Source organism: Patagioenas fasciata, chromosome 2 (assembly GCF_037038585.1).
Source record: "Patagioenas fasciata isolate bPatFas1 chromosome 2, bPatFas1.hap1, whole genome shotgun sequence".
Classification (NCBI taxonomy): Eukaryota; Metazoa; Chordata; class Aves; order Columbiformes; family Columbidae; genus Patagioenas; species Patagioenas fasciata.
In genome coordinates, this window is record NC_092521.1 from 135,307,277 (window position 1) to 135,330,265 (window position 22,989).

General features: G+C 40.4%; 1 protein-coding gene and 1 long non-coding RNA gene across 2 annotated transcripts; one reads left to right on the plus strand and one right to left on the minus strand.

Annotated features, from left to right (window-relative positions):
* Positions 1-1,590: 1,590 nt before the first annotated feature.
* GPNMB (glycoprotein nmb) lies at positions 1,591-20,349 on the minus strand. Its single transcript, XM_065832355.2, has 11 exons — positions 20,063-20,349; positions 14,980-15,129; positions 14,118-14,261; positions 12,648-12,827; positions 11,368-11,526; positions 10,597-10,905; positions 9,310-9,432; positions 8,495-8,597; positions 7,389-7,594; positions 4,887-4,974; positions 1,591-4,070 (listed from the first exon to the last, which is right to left on the minus strand). The coding sequence occupies exons 1-11, from the start codon at positions 20,130-20,132 to the stop codon at positions 3,917-3,919; spliced, it is 1,686 nt and encodes a 561-aa protein (XP_065688427.1). The 5' UTR covers positions 20,133-20,349; the 3' UTR covers positions 1,591-3,916.
* LOC139827273 (uncharacterized) lies at positions 7,895-22,603 on the plus strand. The gene is made up of 3 exons (XR_011737728.1): positions 7,895-15,612; positions 16,091-16,214; positions 21,822-22,603. It is a non-coding gene; the product is annotated as an uncharacterized lncRNA (long non-coding RNA).
* The last annotated feature ends 386 nt before the right edge of the window (positions 22,604-22,989 follow it).

Below are 22,989 nucleotides of genomic sequence, written 5' to 3' on the forward strand. Positions count from 1 at the left end.
GCCAGCGGCGGAGACGCCCCTCTCATTCTACTGGCTCATTTCAGTGTCGGTCGGACAGGTTTGTTGCGCGCGTGCGCAATGGCCATCTCGAGGCAGCGGCGGGCAGTAGCGTTTGCACGGCTGCGGCGGGGCCGGGCGCGTTGGCTCTTATCGGGTCCTTCTTCTATATCGGGTCCTGTTGGGGATTTGAGTGTGTAGATATGAACGTCGGAATGGGCAGTGGTTCGGTCTCCCGTTATCCGTCCCGCGCTCCGGGTCAGCGTTTTCTGAGGGTTGCCTGAGCCATGAAGCGGTAGAAGGGGAGGGGACGGGACGGGACGGGACGGGACCTGGACGCCTGCTGTGGTGGTTTGTTTGTTGGAGGCTGGAAAAGAACAGACGCGAAACGTGAGCGCTGCTGTATAAACCCCGCTCACGTATCCCAGTTTAAGCCTTGTTCCGCCTTTTCAAGGCTATGGTTTTGTCTGAAAAGCTGCAGCTGGTTTGAAGCTAATAGATATTTACCGAGGAAGTGTATTTTAAATGTGTGCAATTCCCACAGAGTATTGATGTATGCAGCATAGCAGTCTTGCTATGTTTGCTTTGTATTGGAAAATGTTGTCAAGGCTTCAAGAGCTATGACCCAAGCAAATTTCAGCGTTTATATTTACTGTGGGTGAAACGTGTTTCCCTCCACCCCCTTCCCCTGGTGATGCTGGCACTTTGACAGCAAAAGAAAACAAATACTGTTCAGACTGTTTTTTCCTCGCTCAGTATGATGATAAAACAATGGTATTAAGACTTAAAAGGCATAATCTTGTGAATTATAAAGACCTGTTGTGATAAAAGCTTTAGCTGTAAAGGAAATTTGATGAGGCTGCACAACACTGGAGGCAGTCAGTTATACTAACAGGCTGTATGTGTCTCTATGTGTCTTGCAGAGCTTAATTTGATTCCTCTACGATTCCTTCAGGGGCTGGTGTTTCTTAGCCTTAGTTTCAGCTTAGGAATACTTTTGGTAAGAAAAAAATGTTACATCTGATGAGTCTCTTAATTGTGTGCTATAAAAAGTGTTCAAGAAGAAAAGGGGGGTGGAATGAAACAGTGGTTTGAAAGAATACTTCATCTTTTAAGGTCCTTTTTGTCAAACTTGTTACTCAACTAATGTTTCCATTTCTCTTGATAACGTGTTTGAAAAGACATTGTTTCTCAAGATGATGTACATTTATGTTTGATGTCATCCTTTGAAGTTGTTTCTCCAAAGGGGATGCCTCAAACCCATCTTGTAACATTTGCTGACATTCACAAATGTGTTGTTCTTGTCTTTGAAGGACATGAAGTTCATTTGTATCCTAATCTGTTCCAAAACTGGGTTCCTCGGCTGTAATCTGGTTGTTAAGAAAGGCTCCTCACTTCTTGGATTTGTGGTGCTGTTGCTCTCAGCACAGTTGAAGGGAGACTGCGGAAACTACTAGATAACCACTGGTAGTACCAAATGTGCTTAACTAAGACTAAGGCAGATCCAGTTGTGTCTTTTCTGGGTAGATACTGTTTTGGTCAGCAATTAGGCAATTCGTCATGTTGCTTATCTGAGACAAAGGAAATGTACTCTTTAAAATCTTTAGGTGGTTTATTTGTCAATGCAGGAGTTAGATTCCATTGTATAAAACAAAAGATGGGTGAAATGGAAGTTACAGCTGAAAATGCAAAATCAAATTATAAAAATTTAATATTCTGACGTGATATTTAAAGGAAGATAGTGCAAGCCATTCTGTGTACTTAGGTTAAAGGATAAAGAAAGTTCCTAAAATACGCCCAAAATTTGGTTTCTATGCAAAAGCCTAAGATGTCTCTGAGTTCCTAACATGCAGCGTTTTACTGAAACAAGATGCTTTCTGCATATAACCTAGAGCAGTGGGAGCCTGTTTCATCACTGATCCTAAGCCTTATAGCTGTGACAAACCTTATTTTTTCGTGCTGCATTACAAGTCATCTTAAGTTTTTGACTAAAACTCTGTCCTGCCTCAATCAAGCTAGAGCAACAAATACAAACTACATTCCTTCCTGTCAGCAGTCTGACTGGTAACGGAGAACATAACATTGACAGTAATTTTTGCAGGAAATGTGGTTTTCGTTTAAGTAGGAGAATAGTTTTAGATGTCCAGTTGTGGCTAGATAATAGGATGTTACCTATAAAGAAGACAGAACAATAGCAAATATGGTGCTTTCAGTAATATAACTGAAATGGCCACAAAATAATTTAAAAAATAGACAACAAAAGAAATGAGACTGAGGCATACCTGTCAGATCAGTTCTATAGTTATAAAATTCAACAATCTACATTTTTTATATCCTCATTTAAAGGTGTCCGTGCACACTGGGGAAGTGGTAGTGAAGACTACGTTCAAATGGTGAATGAAGAGCATTTGATAGGTCTGCTAACATACCAGGAAAATACATTTATGCTGATATAGTGCATCGGGAACTGGGAACAATATGTATCAGAGATGTTTCAGGACAGTAAATAAGCTAAATATTTTGAAATGCAGATCTTACAATCCATTTCCAAGAACTGAATTATTTTATAAAGTCATTTGCCCAGCCCTCTGTTGAAAGTTAATCTAATTTTTCATTATAAGCTTCAATATTATCAGCAAGGCTCTTATGGAAAATGAGCCTTTTAAAGCATTCTTTGGTCAGTTTTCTTGCAGAAGTTTACATTTTCTAAGCTATGTCATGCAAAAGCAGAAACTGAAGCATAGTGCTTTACTCAGATTGGGGTTTTCATTCATTTGATTAGGTGGTCAAAGACAGTGGGATGGAGGAGCAGTCAGAAATTAAGATATCTGTCCCACAGCAGAGAGACAAATGGAAAGAGAAGGGGGAAAAAGGAACTGAATGTTACCCCTCCTGCTATGATCCTCATTCTGCTGACCCTTGTCTGTGGAGCACTTCTCTGCCCTCAGGGAGTGGTGGTGCCAGGCCAGTATCTCAAGACCAGTGGGGACAAAGCCAGTGTCAGCCATTGCCTCTGAGGATGTTATATGGGACTCAGAGTAAGAGTTTCAGCAGGCCGAGCCAAGCAGATGGGCCTCATCTTGTTGCTCGGGTGTCTGTGGTCTAGTTTATAGTGAGACTTGTGCCCTGGTAGCCCTGTCCAGTAGGAGACTAAATGTGTCCAGTCCTGTTTTCTGGCCCTGAGGCCAACGGGTGTGTGATGAGCTGCATCCATGCTGTTGAATGGCATTACCCTGCAAAACAGAGTGCCTGCTGCCAAGTTCCCAGTGGGGTACGGTGCCTCTGGTGGTTCCCAGAATCTGGGGTTTGCTTGGTGGAGAGGTGGTCTGCCTTGGGGCAGACCATGCTAGGACATCCCAAACAGTGGAACAGTGTCAGCAGTGCCTAGCTGATGCCTGGGAATAGGCCATGACACGTTTCATTCCGCTGACGTAACATGTGCCTGCCCCCCATGTCTGTTTTTCTCAAAAAGGCATGAATCCTGCTGAAGCAGTAAGCAACTATACTAGACTGTCTATTTAAGACTAAATATTTAAAGTTGTTTGTTTGTTGTTTTTTGTTTTCTTGTTTGCCTTTTTTTTTTTTAATCTTTTTTTCCCCCTCCAGATTATGCATCTGATTAAGTTTTGCAGGTAGTTAACCTAGAAATAAGAAAACCCAGATAAAAAGGGGACGTGGTGTTAGTTATTCAGAAGAGTGTTTCCTAGATCACAAGCAAGAACAGCAAGTGCTCAAAACTACCTCATTGTTTTCTACTATTTTAGTATTTCTAATTGCACCAAGCCCCCAGAAGTTACCATCCCATCTATATGTGCTTTTACCTTACCCCGTTTTCTTTTTATAACAAGAAACCCCCATCAAAGAACAGTTCAGATATGAGTCCTGTACATAATGTAATAGCCAGTGTTGAACTAAAAGTTTAAACAATGCCTGGTTTGCTTTTCAGCAGAGGATTTCTCTCAGTGCTACTAGGGAAGAAAATGGCTTTGAAGTTGCTGAAGTAGGCAGTGCGTCCCTCCTGGTTCCCTGCTTGTCCCACGCTTCTCTCAATAGGCTTGTACTGCTTGTATCTCCTGCAAGGAATGCACACAGTTAGTTGCTGAAAGACATTTAAACAAAAGTCAGCATTAAGCATGTGACCAGTGCATAGGAGAATTAATCATGTATTTATAACATATTTTTTCCTCTTCCCCCTTTCAATCCCATGTAATGGTTAACTGCCATAGGTTGGTAGTGGTGACTAAGGCTCGGTTACTGAGCAGGTGCTGTTGCTCAGTGGAGAGGTGTTTCCTTCTCAGCACTGACTGAAAGGTGAGCGTGCTCTTGACTAGGGAGTCTTGATGCAATCTCAAAGTTCCGTGGGAAACATGCAAGCTAATAATGCGGTAGCATGTGCTTCTTTTAACTACTTTCCTGCATGCCCAGCACCTTTTCCCTGAATAATTTGTCAATTATTTCATGAAGAATTTTGATGATTAATTCTTGAACTGTCAGTCATTTGCAAACACTTCTTGTAAGAGTTTCAGAGCTAAATCAAATTTCTGTTTGTTAGATTTTACTACTTACATAAATCACATCATGCAGTTTGAGTTTGCTTACTGCTTACATGCAGTTCCCAGGACTTCTAGTGTTACTAGAATGTGTGTGCTTATAAACACAGAATATAATTTTCTATTAAAGTCTTTAACATTTGCATATTTTTCCAATGGTTTTGTGGCTTAAGGCAGTAATCTCATTTTCTTGAATATTTGCCCGAGTATTTGTGAACAACAATAAAAAAGAAACAAAAATATAACTACAGCAAACTTAAGTTGTTGGTTTTATTAATTTAAACCAATATTTTTGACATTTTTTTGAACTATTTTTAATCCTAGAAACTAGCAACTTACTTGTAAAGTACAAATGCCCCAATGGTGCCAAACACTGCCAACAAACCCAGGAAGATAAAGACACCTTCTGTTGTTCCTGATGATGATCCTAGAGTTCAGAAAGCAGTTTGATTAAAAGTTAGTCTTTTTTTTTTTTTTTTTTTACAGTGAGAGAAATTTATTCTAAAGCATCATTTTACTTGATTGTTGTACAGATTGAAATACACTTAATATTTCTAATATGCTTTGGCAGGAGGTGGTGCTTTCACATCCTAATCGGTTTAATTCTTGGTTCCAACAGAGTGTGAGCTGGGCTTTGGCAGTTCTCTCATATACGTCATGCTCCTGTGACACGTGGTTGAAAGGGAACGAAGGGTCTTGCTGGCACCCCACAATGTGAGGCTAATTTGCTCCTTGCCAATTGCTACACCAGGGAAATGTTTATGCTGCGAGTATAAGAGATGCACTCTCTTTCTAAGCTTTAATGTTCAAATCATCTTAATCTTTCTCTTAAGGATGATCACCAGGAAAAAAGGGGATGAAAAAGGAGTTTTGTAAATGTTATTGTTTGTTGCAGCCCCATATGCTGGGATGGCAGAGTGCAGCAGAGAGCTTGATGGACCTGAGCTTCTTTCCCTTATCTGAGGGCTGGGGACTGTGCTTCTTTAATGTGCTCATTCTGGCAAATTAACTTTGGGCACTGCCTGTCATTGAACTCTGCCTTCTGTTTTGCCATCAACCATTTCACTCACATCTACTCCTAATTCTATTGTATCTGTTGGAAGAAGCCAAGTTTGTTTGTTTGTTTGTTTGTTTAAATTTTTGTTAAATATCTTAATTTTCTGGTCCACAGGTTATACTTTTAGTGAGTTTACTGAGACACATTCTTGGTCCTCATATTAACAACAGTGTTTATACAGTGAAGTAACCTAGAGGTGAATGATGGTTTACCTTCCAGTTATTAATTAATTAATAATTGCTGTCTTTGAAAATCAAGATATCAAATCAGGGTTTACCAATTACTTGGTACACATGCCTCATATATTTCTTAGTTTGTTGATATAGTTGTTTGTGAGGGCTTGACCTCATTCCTAGTTTATACAATATTTTTTGCTGAGACTGTAGGGATTTGCTTTATTTTATGAATAAAGTAGGTCCTTGGACTAGTTTGCAAAGCAACACATAATGATGGGATGAGTCTAAATCATAGGACTGCAACCCATTCAACAGCAGTTTAAGCAAGTTAAGGGTGGATGTTTTGTGCCATGACTGCATAACCCAGACACAGTCCTGTCTAATTTTAAAGGCCAGATGTTTAGGCACCAATTTATGGGATTTTTGGAAATTCATAAATACTTGTTTTCTCTTGAAATGAGTGGAACACATGGAGCAATGTTTGCAAATGTTAGATGGGCTCCTCCAGAAGGTGACTCAAAGCAGCAATCCCTCTTAGATCCTAATTCTGCTTTGGTTATAGCGGAAGCCTCAAAGTACAACTTAGCTTTGATTTCTGGAGAAAACCTAGGAAGTCTAAGCCTTGCTAGGCGAAAGTTAGCCTCTCTGAATACAGTTTTGAAAAATCCTGCTGCTTACCTATTTTAATCTTTAAGAGCCAGAAGGCACTTAGAAGTCAGGCATTGCACCTTAATCATCATTAACTGATTTTGGTACAGCTGAATTTGTACCCAGATTAAATAAAACCAGCCAAAAATACTGTGGTAAATGACCACAAAGGCTCGGTTGCTTGGCTGACAGTAATAACAGAGTTCAAAAGAGCCACTAGGACATTGTAGTGGGAGGCCAGGAAGGCAATCGAGTGGGAGCAGAGGGACAGCAAGATCATTTAGACTTGTGACTAAGGCTGAGTTTAATACCTGGTTCTGTCAAAGACTGCTCAGATAACCATGAGCAAGAAGACACAGTGATACTCATTTGACCAAAAATAAACCTCCTGCTCTGAAATAGTCACTCTGGGCACACTCTGTAGTCAATGAATGTTACACAGACCTTTCCAGAACCTGATTCATCTTATGTAGAAACAGAAACTTGGGCAAGGTCACTGGGCTATAAAGAGGGCCCAGGGCAGCCAGCTCAGCTGCATACTTTGATTCTGTCTCAAATGATCTGAATTCCTCTCTGTTTCTCCTATTTCTCCATGTGTGGAGTAGGCTGGCTGGCATGTCCCCTACCTGCTTCTCTGCCCAACAGAGTTATTGTGTGGATAAATACGTTACGGCTGAAGAACTATTCATATTCTGTGATACTGAAGGGTGTGTATAATTCTTGTACTTATTGGATTGTGAACATAAATCAAACCAAGTTCTAACATCTAAAATTCCTGTAGGGAAAGAATAATCTCTTTATCTTTGCATGGACCCTCACACAAGCTGGTGCAGTCTCAGCTGAGGCCTCCAGGCATAATAAAAACCCCATATAAATTCCTGTGCTCATCCTCCCTGCAGGGAAACAACCACAGGGAGAAGCTATTTACAGCCAACTGGCATCTGCTCTGTGTGGACTCACCTCCGTTTACTGAAATCAGTGCACTGGCAAGGGCTTGACTTGTGTCATCCCCCAAGGTGATGTTTACACAGTATGTTCCAGGTTCTTCAAAAGCTCTCCTTATGGTGAGTAAGCATTCATCGGTGACAGTGACGGGGTCGCATACCACACTCTTGGACACCTGGCACGTGGGGTCAGAAACTACTGTGCAGACATCTGTGGGGAGACTTGGGGTGGGAAGAGAGAACACATTGCATCTGTGGAATCCTGCTAGCTCAGTTCATAGACACGTTGCACTGACACCCCGGTTTTAATGCTGGGGCCTGTTTACTGAAATCAGTGACACAATGGTGACTTGAGAGTGTTTTATTAATACATTATTTTTTTTTCCTACATACCTATACATTTTATTGGTACACATTTATTTTATATAAAATGCATATATTTAATCTCTAAAATTATCTGTTTGTTTTACATATAATTTGACGTTTTGTGGTGATCACAGAATTACCTGCCTCAAATCAGCTTTTAAATTCTGTTACCTTTAATACACATAATTAAGAAAAGAATGCAGATTCTTGTATGTAGTATGTGCCAAAAAGGTAAACACTAATTTAAGAGAGGTTAATTGTTTTCCAGTTGCATTACCAAGACAATTCTTGTACTTCTCAATCCTCTAAACTCTAATCCCCTTCTGGGAGATAGGAGTATTAATGCAATATTTTCCTATCCAAGAAATTGCTTTGACATATCCATTTACTCTAAGTGTCAAAAAATCAAGTCCAAAAAGAAAGTGTTTCCTTCCAATTTCAGTAGACTACTTCCCATTTTACAGTAAGTGCTGAAATCTTGTCTTGGCCAGGGAAATATAGAATTGTTTCTCCCCACTATCTAGTTCTCTTATTTTTAGTGAGGCTTGATATTTCTTCTGAATCCTAACAGCTTGGCAGTAACCTCTGTTGACATAGTTTACAAATGAGACTTGCGTTATCTTTAGCTCCAGTCAAGAAATAGAAACACTGCAGTTCCCAACTTTTGTTCATGCAGTTGCATCTAAGTGCAGACAGTGTTCCAGCACCTGATCATATTTAAAGAGGGACGATTGACAGTTCTATTCACACACTTACCTCCCTTGGCAGGTAACAACAAAGTCAACCAGTGAGTTTTCAGCTTGACTTTCTGTCGTCTGGATGCTTGTCATCTGAATAATATTTACCTCAAGGATTCCCTCTGGGAGAGGAAACAGATGTCAAAGGTAGGATACATGACAAGCTCTGAAGTCTGTGCATACAGAACCTCAAGCATTTGGCTGATGCTCAGTTCAGGTCTTGTTTTCTGTAACCTCCGCCCTCCTTTAGTACTTCTCTTGAAGGGTTTGAAAGCTGAGAAGTTTTGCAGTGCTGTTGCTATGAGGCTGCTGCTTTCCTGTTATTATGCTTTTCTATTATGATTTACTTATTTCTTTTACAAAATCACCTGCCCTTTCCACTAACCACAATTCCTGTGCATACTAAGGTCCACTCAACCTTGTGCGGCCCCCTCAGACCAGCACGCTTCAGGTCTGTCAAGTTCATATAGAAGGTAGTGATATGGTGCACAGGCCCACCAGGCATTTCCCAGCCCAGGTGCCTGGGAACATGACATATAAGATAGTGACAGCCATCAGCAGGTGTCCAGAGCAAGGCCCAGCCTCACGTGTCTGACACTGAGGGGCTGTAACCTCTCCGGATAGGTCTTGACACAGTGTGTAAAGAAAGCCAAGTCCACCAGCTAGCTGTCTGTACATTAACCTTTAAAAATGTCAGCAAGGTCCAAGAGAATTATCTTATTGTAAGTTTCACGTATTTGTTAAAAGGGAGGGTAAATAAATGTTATCACCACCATACATTGATATACATTATTAGCCCCATTTCTCTATTCGGGTGTTGACCCACATCCTTACCTACAACAGAGATACCAGTGATATCGTATCCATTTCTGTAAATATGGCAACCTCCATCAGGATTATCTTCCATTGTCTCGACAGTGATAGAAGAGTCTGAATTAGAAGATTCTCCAGCTGTTACTGTTGAGTTGAGGGAGAAAGAACAAGTTCTGCATTGAGTTATTCTGAACGTGGCCATATGTTTCAACTGCATTGATTACATAGGTCGTTAGTGACTTTGGTTTGCAGCTCTGCAGTCATGTACGTATCTGTATGGGATCATGGTAAAAGCCTTAAAGAAAACATGCCCCCAGCTGTAGAACCCTGGAGTGGCCTGGGTAGCCTCACTCTGGAAGCCACCTTGCTAGTCACCCATCTCTGTGAAATGTAAGTGAGACTGCAAGGCTTGATATAATTAAACACTTCTTTATAATTCCCAAATCAATTATAGAAGAAATCCAAAGGCCAATAAAGGTTTAAAACGCTCTCTTTAAAAGCAGGTATTTTCCCATTGCTCTCCATTACAGCTCATGGAAAAATGAAGGGGGAAGTGGTGAAAATTATAGCTTTCATTTAATTTTTCATTCTGGCTGAACATTTTGGTAAAAGCACATATTAAAATTCTGAAATTTGAAAAATATAGCCACATTTACATTTTAATAGTAGTAGTATTATAGCTACCCAGGCTGAAACTGCAGGCCTTTTGCAAACCTTTAAACCCTCTGAGGGGATAAACCACTGCTGAACATAATTAAAATTATTCTGAAATATGGTAGTGCATAAATTCAAAGTGGAAAAACCATTCTGGGTTAATGCCATGTGGAAATCCCATATTTTGGAATATGAATAAGTTTTTCCTAGTTCAATCCAATCTCATTTTGTGTGGAAGTTAATGCAAACCAGGAAGGAAGTTACAGGTGTGTTCTAGTATACCTCTTTCTCACTTAAAATGGACATCTTCCCTCAAAAGATGACTTTGAGTAGGCAAGGCTAAAACCACTTGACCTGACATGGCAGAGGATATAAAGACAAATTTATGTGTACTGCATGTCCACCTGAAGACAGCAGACGCTGTCACTGTGGTCGTACAACTGGATGCGTTATGTATTAAATGTGTAAGTGATGCCTATTGTAGAAGAGCTTATGGTTATTGATTCTGTCTCTAAAACAATTTATAGAGGGTTTACAGAGCCTTGCAGCTCTTTCACTGATGACAGTAAAACTTCTGAAGATATGAACTTAAAATATCAGAAATCAAAGTCTTAGCATAGCTATTAATATCACTGCTGTTCAGTAAACTCTTACCTGCTGAGGTGGGCGGTGGTGCAGTAGGTGTAACTGGTTTGCAAGGTACAGGTATAATGGCTTGGACAGTTAAATTCAGAGTGAAGTTTCCTTGCAGAGTATAGGTGTGAGATGTAGTGGAACCACTGGCTACAAATAAGCCACTTCCATCTCCGAAGTTCCACTTGTAGGAGATGGCAGAATTATTAAGATAGTAGCTGGGGTCATGGATCTTCACCTCAAATGTGATCGGTGAGTCTTTGATAAAAATGGAGTCTGAGATGTTGCGGTCATGTTTTTGGAACATACTCACAGAGAGTGGAATTTTGTCTGTGAGAGAGAAAAAAGTAAATAGTTAAAGCATACATACCTGGCTGTAAACAACAAACAGCTCCAAAGTCCCTGAACAGCAAGTTGGAATGTGAGACATTAACTTCTTTAACATGGGGTTCTACTTTAATTTGATTTACTGATCTGAGGAGTGAATGTCAGTAGGAAACAACTACCCAGAAAAGCATGTGAACAAATGCAGAATCACAGGCATCTATGGAAGATTACATTTCCTCTCATTAATAGTTTTTCATTACTAAGTTGTGTTGTCACAACTGAGCTAGATACAAAGATAGATGACGCTAGTCAAGGCAGTTTACCAGAGATTCCACATTCATATTAAAAAACTTTCTTGGGCCAATGTCTTATTTTCATGGCAGGTGATGTTTGTGCTGAATTCCTTTACCACCTGAACAACACATACCCTCAGTATTTTATTACAGTTTATTCCAGCATGCTCACCTGTTACAAGGTAAACGGCACTCGCTCTTGCAATTGGAACATACGCTGAGTGTCCTCTCCTGTAAATGTGTACTGCCATCACGTGTTCGCCAAGACTGATATTTGCTGTGTTGACTGAAAATGTTGCTGAAGATCGTCCAATTTTTTGGTAGTACTGACCTGAAACAGAACATGGACTTAGCATATGTTCTTCCCTTCAACCCAGCTGCAAGCTGGTTTAAGAGAAGTAGTGTCTCTGGGAATCTTGGATTGTCTAAATCAAAATGAACAGTTTAGAATTGTCTTTCAATTATCTGGCAGGTGTTTTTGGAGGACTGACTACTTTTACGATGTGTTTACTCCCATTTTTTTCTGTGTTTTTTCAAAGGTGTCAGAAAGCTGTCCCAAATTTCACTGATCCAAGAAAAGGCATTTGCCAAGGCATCTACATCTTTCCAAAGCAATTACATTACATAATTATTAGTATTATGTAGTGGATAGTGTTACTACTTAGGCATTTTAAGTGGTCATGTGTTTGTATACTTTCAGTGTAGCAAGAAGGTATAATACCTCTTGCTTCATATCCTAGAGTTCTTTGGATAAATTTGCTTGTTTGTCTTTGTAACATTGATGGAGGTATGTAAATGTTATCACCTCTATGTACAATTTGGGACATTATTATTATTATTATTATTATTATTACTCATGCTGATATCAATGATAACACCGATTTAGCCAAGCTAACTTAGGCTACTGAGATTTAGTATGTGGCCAATGTCAGGATTAGCCCAACCATTATATGTGTAAGTACTGGAAACACTGAAAATCGGCATCTGTGACCAGATCGGTACCACACGGTCAGTGGCCTTTTCACCTTCTCCCCAGAGGCAAGAAGTGCTGCACTATTAACCTGACTTGAAGACATACAGTGCTGTGCTCTCTCTTAAACTTGAGAATCTAAAGTGACAGTGAGCGGTCAACAAATCATCTCACTGACCTGCCCAGACCCTATGTTTTCCTAGAGAAGTATCTTGAGTACTACTGAAAGGAAATTTATTTTCTTCAGTGGTAGTCCTGTGAATGAAGATTAAAAGAGAATCTCCTGATAATCCATGCTTTCCAGACCAAACAGCTGATGGCCTCTCTGGAAAGTGGGGAATGAGTTCAAGATTTCCACTCAAGGGAGTGGAATCCTTTTTAAACGATCTTTAATAAAACATACTTGACAAAAGAGTTAGAGTACAGAGCGAATAGAAGCTTTGCAGTGTCAGTCAAACCAAGGGTTGTGTTGCAGTACTAACCAAATGTGTGAAACACATAGACAAAGTTCCTCCTCCTCCAACCAGGAAAATGAGGGAAGGGTCTCCCGTCTGGGAATACATTATGGCTGTGGTTGCTTGTGCAGTTTTCCCAGCCACAGTCGTCGATCCATTCAGTCCAGTTGTAGACATAGACTTGCTGATCCTGGGAAACTGGAGGATCTGTAGAAATATGACATGTGCAGAAAGTCAGGAAACAGGAGACAGATATGCCAGGTTACAGCAGTTACTGCATTTAAACAAGTTAACTGGGGTATTTTTAGACTTACATTCATTTTTTTCTAAGATTGTGCTTTGTGGTTGGTTGGTTGTTTAAATGTAAACACCAAATTGTTCTGGCTTGGCATTCTAGTTTTATTTAGAAGCTTAAAAAAATATTACTGTCTCATGGACCAGATACAATTTAAAATTGCTTGCCCAAAGCATGCTGTTGAGTACACAGGCCGCTACTGTTTCACCGGAGTTAGTGGGGCTACCTGGATATCTGACAAGCAGAATCTAAAATTTGAAGTAGTAGTGGCAGCTGTGGAAGCACTGTGAGGAAGTGACTTAGTTTGTTTTGTCAGAAAATTTTTCTATGGCACCTTTAAATAACTTAGACATGAATTTCAGTTCCTTTTTGAATAATAAAAAGATGGTTTCCTTCCCCAAAGAGCACAACAGATGTTAAGTAGAGAATGGATATCAACCATTAACAAAATATTAGACGGTCAAAAAGTAGAACTCAGGCTGCCAAAAAAATCTACTGATATGCCTTGAAATGAAAATTACTTTGACCAGTAAAAAAATTTATTGAACATTTATGAATTCAGAGGAAGAAAGGTCCAACAGCCTGTTTCACACATAGGAATTATTATAGGTTTTTTGCTCTGTGTAACAGTAAATAAGATGGGAAAAAAAAAAAAAGTGATTCTCTGATGAAAAGATTGCTTGATTTTTAAATGATTTATTCTCTTGTTTGTTTTTAATTCTTAAGATGTGGGAATGTGAGATTTATTCTTTCTTGAGAGTTTTGCAAGATGCAGATGATGGTTAGTGAGTTCTACAATTCCTAATTAAAAAAAGATAAATCTCAATTTAATAAACTGGCAGCTTTACGAATTTGGAAGAAAACAGTGTGACTGTGCAGCCTTGTGACTGAGTTGAAAAGCAGTAACAGTTAGGAAGCCAAATTAATGTCACTGTTTTGGGAAGGCAATTTTATAATGAAGGCAGATCTTAAATTAGCTGGTCGTTGTATGTAGCAGGTGCAGAACAACACAAACACCACAGTGATCTGCTGAGGAAAGAAGCTGGTGTGGCAAAGGTGACCCACAAGTGTGGTTATCAGTCAGAAGCACCATGGCTGTTGTTCACAGGATTTGCTTCTGATGTTTTCATAGATTTGTGACATGTTCCCACCAGCACTACAGTCAGACGCGTGCACAGTGCAGGCAGGTTGCTGTTACCTACCCTGGGTGCAGTTTCTCTCATATATTATGTTGCCATCATTATCTTCTGTCTGGCACTTGGGAAACTGGAGAGTCACAACAAAGGTCACATTGGATCCTACCAGTGCTGGACTGTCAGTGTCCAGTTTGGCTGTCACCCTTCCACCTGTAGAAAGGAAAATTGGTCTTCATGGCAGTAAAGGATGCATCAGAGCAGCAGCTGCCTTCAACTGTGCACTATTTACGTTACAAATGCTTTATTGATTCCTCTATTTCCAAGGGGTTTTGTGCTTCTAAGTCACTGGCGCTCTTATCAAAACCCCAACTTAGAGGAATCAGAGGGACTCATCATATCCCCCCACATCACTTACTGGTCTGTCATTCATTTCCTTCTTAGAGCTAAGAATATTCATTTTTTTACCCATGGGGGTCAATATTTTCCAAAGGAGAATATTGTTGTTTCTCCCAGGTTTACAGCTGTTAGACCTCAGCTCAGACTAGGTGATAATAAACAGTCTTCACCAAAGCTGCCAAACTGAAGCCCACAATGCTCTACTGAGGTAGCAGTTGAAACTACCTGTCCTCTAGGGCGTGTTTCAAATAAGGGATTGTCCTGGAGTTCTGGCCATCAATACTTCTTAATGAGTATTAATGTCTGAGACTATGAGTCACGGGAAAGCATGTACTGTAACAACTCACTGTTCTTCTTCCCCAGACAGCGTGCTGGGAACGGTATCAAAGCCAATCGTCTCTAATTTGCTATTCCTTGCAGCAGCAGTGGATATTGCACCTAAGAAAAAGCACTATAGCACCTGCACTCTTCAATGAGGTGGATTTTTCTGGCCAGTTTTCTCAGTGTCTTTGAAATGCATATGTGTGATTACCTTTCCAGGAGTCCTTCCATCTGGGATCTCCTTCTTCCCATGAAGGATAAAGCTTTTCATTCCATGTATTTTGATCACTAGACCAGCCTTGTAGCTTCTTGTAGGATGTGACAGGAAAAGTTGTTCCACTGCTCAGCACATCTTGAAACCCTGGAGATGAAGAGAAATGTGTAACATAACAGCATTCTCACTACCACTCTATAAAGACATTGTTCTTGTGCTTAACAGCCTTCTTATCATAACTACATTCTTGTACTGATTAGAAAACACAAGTAGAAAGTTATGGAATTTTATCATTGCAGCTATAAACACATCAACTATAACCAATATGAAGACAATTCCACCACTGTCAGACTGACATTTTGCTACTTGCACCATTGGAAACTTTTCAGAGAAAGAATTAAAAAAAAATTAACATTTTGACCATATCCTAGCAATTGTTTGTATGAAAGGACAGAACCTGGCAACAATCAGGCTAGTTGTACAGAGGTTGCTTGATTGCTGACTGCTTTGTGCTTGCCTCGTAATAAATCCATGAGTAGATGGCTAACAGCATAAATTCACTCTGTGTCTGCACTGTGCTCCAGTGGAAATTATGCCAGGAATTAATTCTGACCCAGTGAAGCTTCTTTGGTAAGTTGGCCAGTGGTTTGAGTGGGAGGGGTGGAACCAATTGTAACTGAAGCTGGTATTTCCAGAAAAGGAAATTTAGAGCTGAATAGTAAATTCAATGTGTTTATAATATAAAACCAAAACCATAATAGCTTCATGCCTATTACTTTAAAATGACTCAGATATTAAATAAGTTTAATAACCTCTTTCTTCTCATATTACTACAAATGATGGGCTCAAACTTTTCCCAGGCCTTCTAGGATCCCCCTTTCTGTCACGAAGTACACATACTGAGAAAGTAAATATCCAAGTAACCTGTAGGAACATGTCTACCACTGTAGAATGCCACAAATATATGTATGCAAGTAGATTTATAGGCAGAATTCCATTAAAGCCTGGGGGCTTCAAACAACTGTCATGTTAATGAGGGAACTGCTGGGTGTGTCACAACATCAAGGGACTTAGGATTTCTTCTGCTTTTCATGGCTTTGTTTTATAGGTAGCTGATACCGAATATTTCTGAGATTTATAGCCAAGTGCAGCAAAGAGCTGGATGATTTTAAGGAAAATGCAGAGACCTGCAAGAAGGGCAGGAATGGCCCTATGCACTCTAATGTAACCAGGTACGTTGGAATTCCTCCAAGTTTTGGAAAAGGCACAGAGCAGGTGTAGCCAGTTTAAGCACGGTCTTTATGGGCATGTGACTCCTAATTTTACTTCAAGAGGGAACCCCAGAAAGCACTGAAGAAGAGGAAGGAGCTGCTTTCCTTTGATGTTTTATTGCCTAGTGAGGTTGCTGCTGGGCAGGAAGGACGTCCCTTGGCCAGTCCCGTCTCAATGGTCACTCTGAACTGATGCTGGCAGGTCCCTCCCTGGCCTCTTGAGTCTTGGGGACTGAAAGGTTTGAGGAAAAAACCAAGTTTTCCACTCAGAGACATGGTCTCCCACGGTCTTTTGCCCTACAGGAACTCCCCACAGTTTCACTTAAATCACTTGAATTAAGTCTTTCCTGCAGATTTAATAATTTTTTATGTGAGCAAAGCATAACATCATGACTGGCATTTACTTAATGGCCTTTATCACATGCTGTATTGTTTTAGTCTTGGTCAGGAGAAGAGTTGGGTAATGATGTCCTTCAGAAACTTTTCTCAGGAAAAAAAAACAGATTAGCAACTATCAAAATATTTCACAAAGGCTTATCAAGTTCAATTGCATTTTATATCATTAATGCATCATCTTATTTGAAAGTAAGTAGCTAGGGATTTTTCCTAGTTTATTTTTTCCATTCTCTTTCATTTTATCTAAAAATCATTTAATGAATAAAAATGTTTAGATTTTGTCACATCAAAACTTTTCAATCATTGTTTTTTTTCCAAATGCTCATCAAAAAGAGCTGGAGCACTTTTAATTTTATAAATGCTTTTGATTTTCAATTTTCAATAACAATTCTTGAATTCAGAAGACATTTTCCTGTCCAGCTTTGGTAATAACTGTGGTCACTGCTTCTAAATCACAAACTCCTTAGGCATTTCTGTGCCTCCCTGATGTGCTTTGTTTATTTCAATCAAATATAAAACATTTCACAAGCTTCAGGACAAGACAAAGACATTTTTTCAGATGAGCAAAGGCTTCAGTACTAATTTCTCTAACACATGGAACTGAAGATTTTCACTTGCTGAATTTAAAGGAACAAAAAGATTTAATGTATTTCTTCTTAAACAATGAAAAACACTCAAGAACAGATGTTGGCAATAACCAAAATTAGAGCAATTCAGTTCGAAATACAGTAATATTACACTCCGAGGTGTTGATTACTGTACTAGTTTTGGTGAGGTAATCAGAGAAGAAAAGAACTTATACTCTGATTGACTTTCTTCTTTCTCATTCTGGTTCTCATTTTGGTGAAAAAGGGAGCAAAGACAAAAAGTTCAGCATTTCCTGATAGGGTGTGTTAACCATGAAAGAGAGAATGAAAGCCAGTGTTAGAACAATAGCAATAAAAGGATCATACAGCTGAAAAGTGTGTACTAGAAGTAAAAAGACTCATGTTATGGCCAAACTAGGAAGACAGAAAATAATGTAAACTTTCTAAAGTTACATCTAGAAACATAATAAAGCAGGATGAAAAAGAATTTGAGGAACAACTTGCAAAATCATAAAAACTACTGTGTTTTTTGTGGTTTTTTTGTTTTTGTTTTTCAAATACAAAAGTAGTGGAAAACTTGCCAGAAAGTCTATAGGGCCAAAAGATGATGTAGATACAGAAGAAGCATTCAGGGTTCACAAAGGAGGAGCATGAGAGGTTTTTGTGCTAGAATTTTCTTTACAATGATGGAGAATCTCAAAATGAAGTGCTGGCACCAAACAAACAAACAAAACCAACCAACCAACCAAGCAAAAGTAGACCAAATCAACAAACTGGAGAAATTGTCTAGATAGGATGGCTCAAAAAGTATGGAATTTATTCAAGGGTGAAATAAATGAGCTCTTAACCATAGCATGTAACATTTTGCTTAAAACTGCTTCAGTGGCCGAGAAATAAAAGTTGGCAAATGTGATGACAGTTTTTAAAAACACTTCCAGGAAAGATTTAGAGGATTACGAAAAGTTTGAGGCTCACATTGAAGAAGCGGGTAGGAACAGCAGTGAAGAACAGAATCAGCAGATACAGTGGATTAAAATGATACGCCGTAAAAGGAGTGCATTCCTCACAAATATATTTGAGTTTTGCTGAGAGAGCCAGAGAGCATGGGAACAAGGCTGACCTGCTTGTTATAGTCTGCCTGAGTTCCAGACAGCATTTGTGAAGGTCCCTTGCAAAAGGCATATAAAGAAACTAAGTTATCATGGGATAAGAATGAAGGATTTCCTGTGAACAAAGAATTGGTTAGGATGAAGAATAAGTGGCCAGTTTTCTCAATCATTGTAATAATTTAAAGTGGTCATAAGCTGGAAAGCAGGTAAATATTACATTTTTTTAATCTGCTGAAGACAGCGTCTTAAAGTAGTAGAAGTGAGGACCATGTGAGACTCACTAACTGAAGAATAAAACCATGTGAAATTCAGAATAGTTAAATGTAACTTTACTTACAGAATGAGGGGCTCTAAACCAGCTATTGCTACTCAGAAATGAGATCTCATAGCTTTACAGTTTTGAATGCAGTGCTCATTGGTAGCTAAAAAAACTAGGAAAAGGCTAGATAGAAAACAAAGATGAAAATGTCATTACAGCATTGTGTAATTCCATGTGTATCCATGTCTTGAATGCTGTGTGCTCTGTTCTCTGCAGCTCAAGCAGGGTTTAAGAGAACTCAAAAACACAGAAAAAGGTGGCAAGGATGCTGCAAAGGGACAGAATTGTTTCTGTATGAGGAACAGCTAAATAGACCATGTGTTGAGCCTGAAGAGGTGACAGAAGAGAATATAAAAACAGAATCAGGAACAGCATGGAGGAAGAAGCAATTTGTCGCTATTTCTGAAAACACAAAAGTTAAGGAGAATCAAATGAAACCAGCAGGTTACAGTTTCTAAGCGTGTAAAAGATATTTCTTTATGTAAGGCACAGTTAAGGTGTGAAATATCTTGCTGGCAGGATGTTGTGCGTGCCAAAAATTTACACCGGTTGCAATCAAAACTTAAGTGCATGAACGGATGGAAGGGAAGTCCAGTAAAAACTGTTAAAGACGAAGACTCTGCATCTGACAGAGGCAGTTCTGGTGCTATAAATCATCGGAGACTGGAAAAGTGTCCTGGGTAAATACCGGTATACACTTGCCCAGTTATGCTTCTATTACTGTTTCCCATTGGAGACAGGTGTAAGGCTAGATGGATACTGCACTGGACCTCAGCTTTTAAGGTCTTCACTTTCCTTACTGCAGATCCTGGAACTGGACCCTAAAATCCCATTTCTGGATTCCAGCCCTAAGATCAGCGAATCAACCTAAGACTTGAGTCAAGCTGGGAACCAGAAAGAAGCTGGGAACAAGCCCAGTGCCTGCACAACATGGCTTGAGGATCTAATTTCTTGACTGGGCTCCCTGAAGTTGGGGACCCACATGTCTGGGTGTCCCAGCAGGGAGCACAGCCTCTAACGTGGCTTTTCCCAGCCACATCTGAGCTGAGCAAATGGGAGAAGTGCATTCTGCATCTGCCTTTTTAGCCATGCTTGAGCTGGGGAAATATTGCTAGAAATTTTTTTAAATGAGCCAAGGCTTAGCTCCGGTCAGCTCTGTGTATTTGCGGAGCACAAGAAACAGATAACTGAACAGCTCTCAGCATATTTCTCCAGCTTTGGTGACACTTCTACCCAGAGCTAGGCAACCCCGAGGTGGAGCTAGCTGTTGTCTACTGGTTCCAAAGCACAGCTCCAGCAACCGCTGCACCTGCAAGGATCAGCCGTTTTCACAGCACCGGCTCAGGACTTTGAACCGGGGGAGGCAGGGAGAGAGGATGGGGTGAAGGAAACACTCACGTATGGCAGCAGCACACAGCACCGCTTCAGCCAGGAGCAGGAGTCTGAGGTGGTGGCAAACACCGCTCATGGTGCCGGAGAACTTGCGTCAAGCTCAGCGTGCGCGGAGGAGCAGAGAGCGCCTGGTGCCTGCTCACGGTAACTCCTCCGGTCCCCACTGAGAAGCGAGAATGAAGTTTCTCCACTGCTTTGCTCTCCAATTAAATTAAGGGCCCCAGGACTCATCATGTGATGGAATTAAGCAGAGATGCATGATTTTGTCTTCAGCTTCTTTCAGCTCATGTGCTTATGACTCACTCCCTTTGCTTTCAACATTCCCTGGGATTTCTGAGAGACCTGTTTAGAGCCGCACCATTTACCTTGCAGGCATTTTTATACTAGTTTTACACTATGATCAATTTTTGTACTTCATTTGTTTTTAAATTAGGAACGTTTATTTCCAGAAATCCAAATTAACTCTTACCCCAGCCTGATTTGCAAATGTTACTGCAACAGCTCACTGCTGCATTTGATGGACCCATCACCACTTAACCGTCTTTCCTCACATGCTGGGCAACAACTGTGAACAAAGTGGAGACTGGCCAATTCTAATACATCCCTGGGCTGTGCCCCTGATCAGAGTTGATTATTAAGGAAAATGTTATTTAAACATTATTGGGCATGTGCGTGAGCCATCTGACCACAGCTGCACAATAGGATGTGCCCATAGTTAGAGGTGCGATCACAGACCATGTGTAGTGATGGCCAGTCAATATCTAGCTCACAAATTGCCATGACCTACACACAGACAAGTACTTCGTGGCATGTAGAGATAAAGGAAAAATAGACTTTGCTGCCTATATAATGAGTTACAACCAGTGGCTCAAGAGGAGCGGGGTAATATAGGCAGATTGGCAAACACTGCACTTAGTGGTTTAAATTCAGGTTCAACATGCTCCACCAGCCCAGGTGTTCTTCTGCAGGCAGCGCAGCAACTGAATTTCATTGCAGCCCTGGCAGCCTCGTGAAGTTTCTTGCTTTTATTTGCAGCAAAGAACAAACTCTGGTGAGACGATGTGGTATAGAAGCAAATATGGTCCTCAAGACAGGAGTTCAGTATTGGTTTCAGTGAGCCCAAAGCACAGCACTGGCTAGCCAGAAACCAGCAATCTGGGCAACACTAGACCACTCTTATTTTGGGCAGGGCCAGCAGAAACCTCTAAGTCCAGGGCACTGTCAACAGGATGAAGAGATTGCCTAATGGAAGGAGATTCTACGATTGTGACTACTTATTATTTTTAGGGTTTTTTTATTTGTTCTTAGTTTCTTCTGTGTTTCTAGCATCTTCTATTAGCTGTTGGTGTCACTACCTAGAGCCCCCCAGCCAGCATTTCTCTCAGCTTCGCAGGCTCTGGTGTCCAGCCCTGTGCATTTTGCACATGCAGACTCCTTGCTTCAGCACCCTCCTGGCTGGAGCCAGCCCTCCCTCCCGCTGCCAGCCCAGGAAAAGGGTGAAGGCAATAGCCTTAGGGATACCAGGCTTGTTTGAACTAAGCCCTCATTATCTGGCAGAAAGGAGAGGGAGCATAAGTCAAAGTCAAAGCTGTGACTGACTGTGCGAAAAAATCATATGATTGCAGCGTCCTCATATGATTGTTGCTTTTTTTGTTGTTATTAAATCAGCTACATTCCCAGTTGAAATGTCAGGTTTCAAAGCCATTCACAATTATTTTTTAAACCGTGTAGGACATTAACTTTAATTGCACTCCTTTGTTTCCAGGTTGCTGATCCTAGAAGTGAAAAGTGACCTTCAAACACTGTGTTTCAGCACTGAGGGCCTGATCCAAAGTCTGCTGGGGAGAAAGGAAGTTTGAACACTCGTTCCCAACAGAGTTTTGAGAACCTCCAGAGGATAACTGCTGACAACAAATGCCTGGTAATTAAAACCAAAAATTTATCAGCCTAAAAACAATAAAGTTGGTTAGGATGGAGTTTTTTTTCCATGTTATTTGATACATGAAAAAGTTACATAAATACTGACTGACACTCTTCATAAGGGCCAGCTGGTGGAAATTATTAAACACGTTGTAAATAGACTTCAGGGGCACTGAGGATCAGGACTGTGGTTAGAGCAATCCAAACCCACCAGGGCTGGGGTAATCACTAAAAGGTGGCCGAACTGTGACACTCCAGTCCTTCACGTTCCCCCTCCTCAGCTCTTGGGCCTTAGACTACACATTCCTGGAGGGCTGTCACAGAAAATGTTTGGATCTGCTTTTGCTGTAGCCGACAGTGTTAGCAAGAAAAGAGGAGAGGAGGAAGCCCTAAAAGAAAGGAAAAAAGATCTAAGAGGAACAGAGAAGTAAAAGAAGTGAAGAATAAAAAGCCGAAGAAAAGTATGAGAAGTGAAGACTGATGGGGCCATCTGAAAACTGAGCTGACTTCTCCAAGTGTCCCAGCTGTAGCTATGTCTGAAAATGCGTCCATCTGAAACACTGAAGAGTTTCTTGAAATTGGTTGGTCATCACCAGATCTTAAATTAACTTTATAGATTTTACATTATTATTCTTGGTCTCTGAGAAACAGCTTGGCAGTTAAAACAACTGAACTGAATTGTGCAGCTGTGAAAGAGAAAAGATTTGAAATATATCCTAAATATTCTTCTAGCAAAGAAGCACACATTTGGAGAGACTTAGGGCTTAATCTGACAAAGAAGTGGGTGGGTAGGAAGTTCTTGCTACTTCACAGCTTTAGCACCTCAGTTATTAAAACTCATTGGGCAGATATACATCTCTGCTACCTGAAGGCCTGTCAGATGACAGGGTGTGAACACATCATGTGTACCTGCATGTCTAGACTGGGACAGAGCTGGCATGCTCGCACTGCTATCACATCACCATCTCCACAACATGAGTACAGGGATTGTTAATTAGTGCTTGCAAGAACCT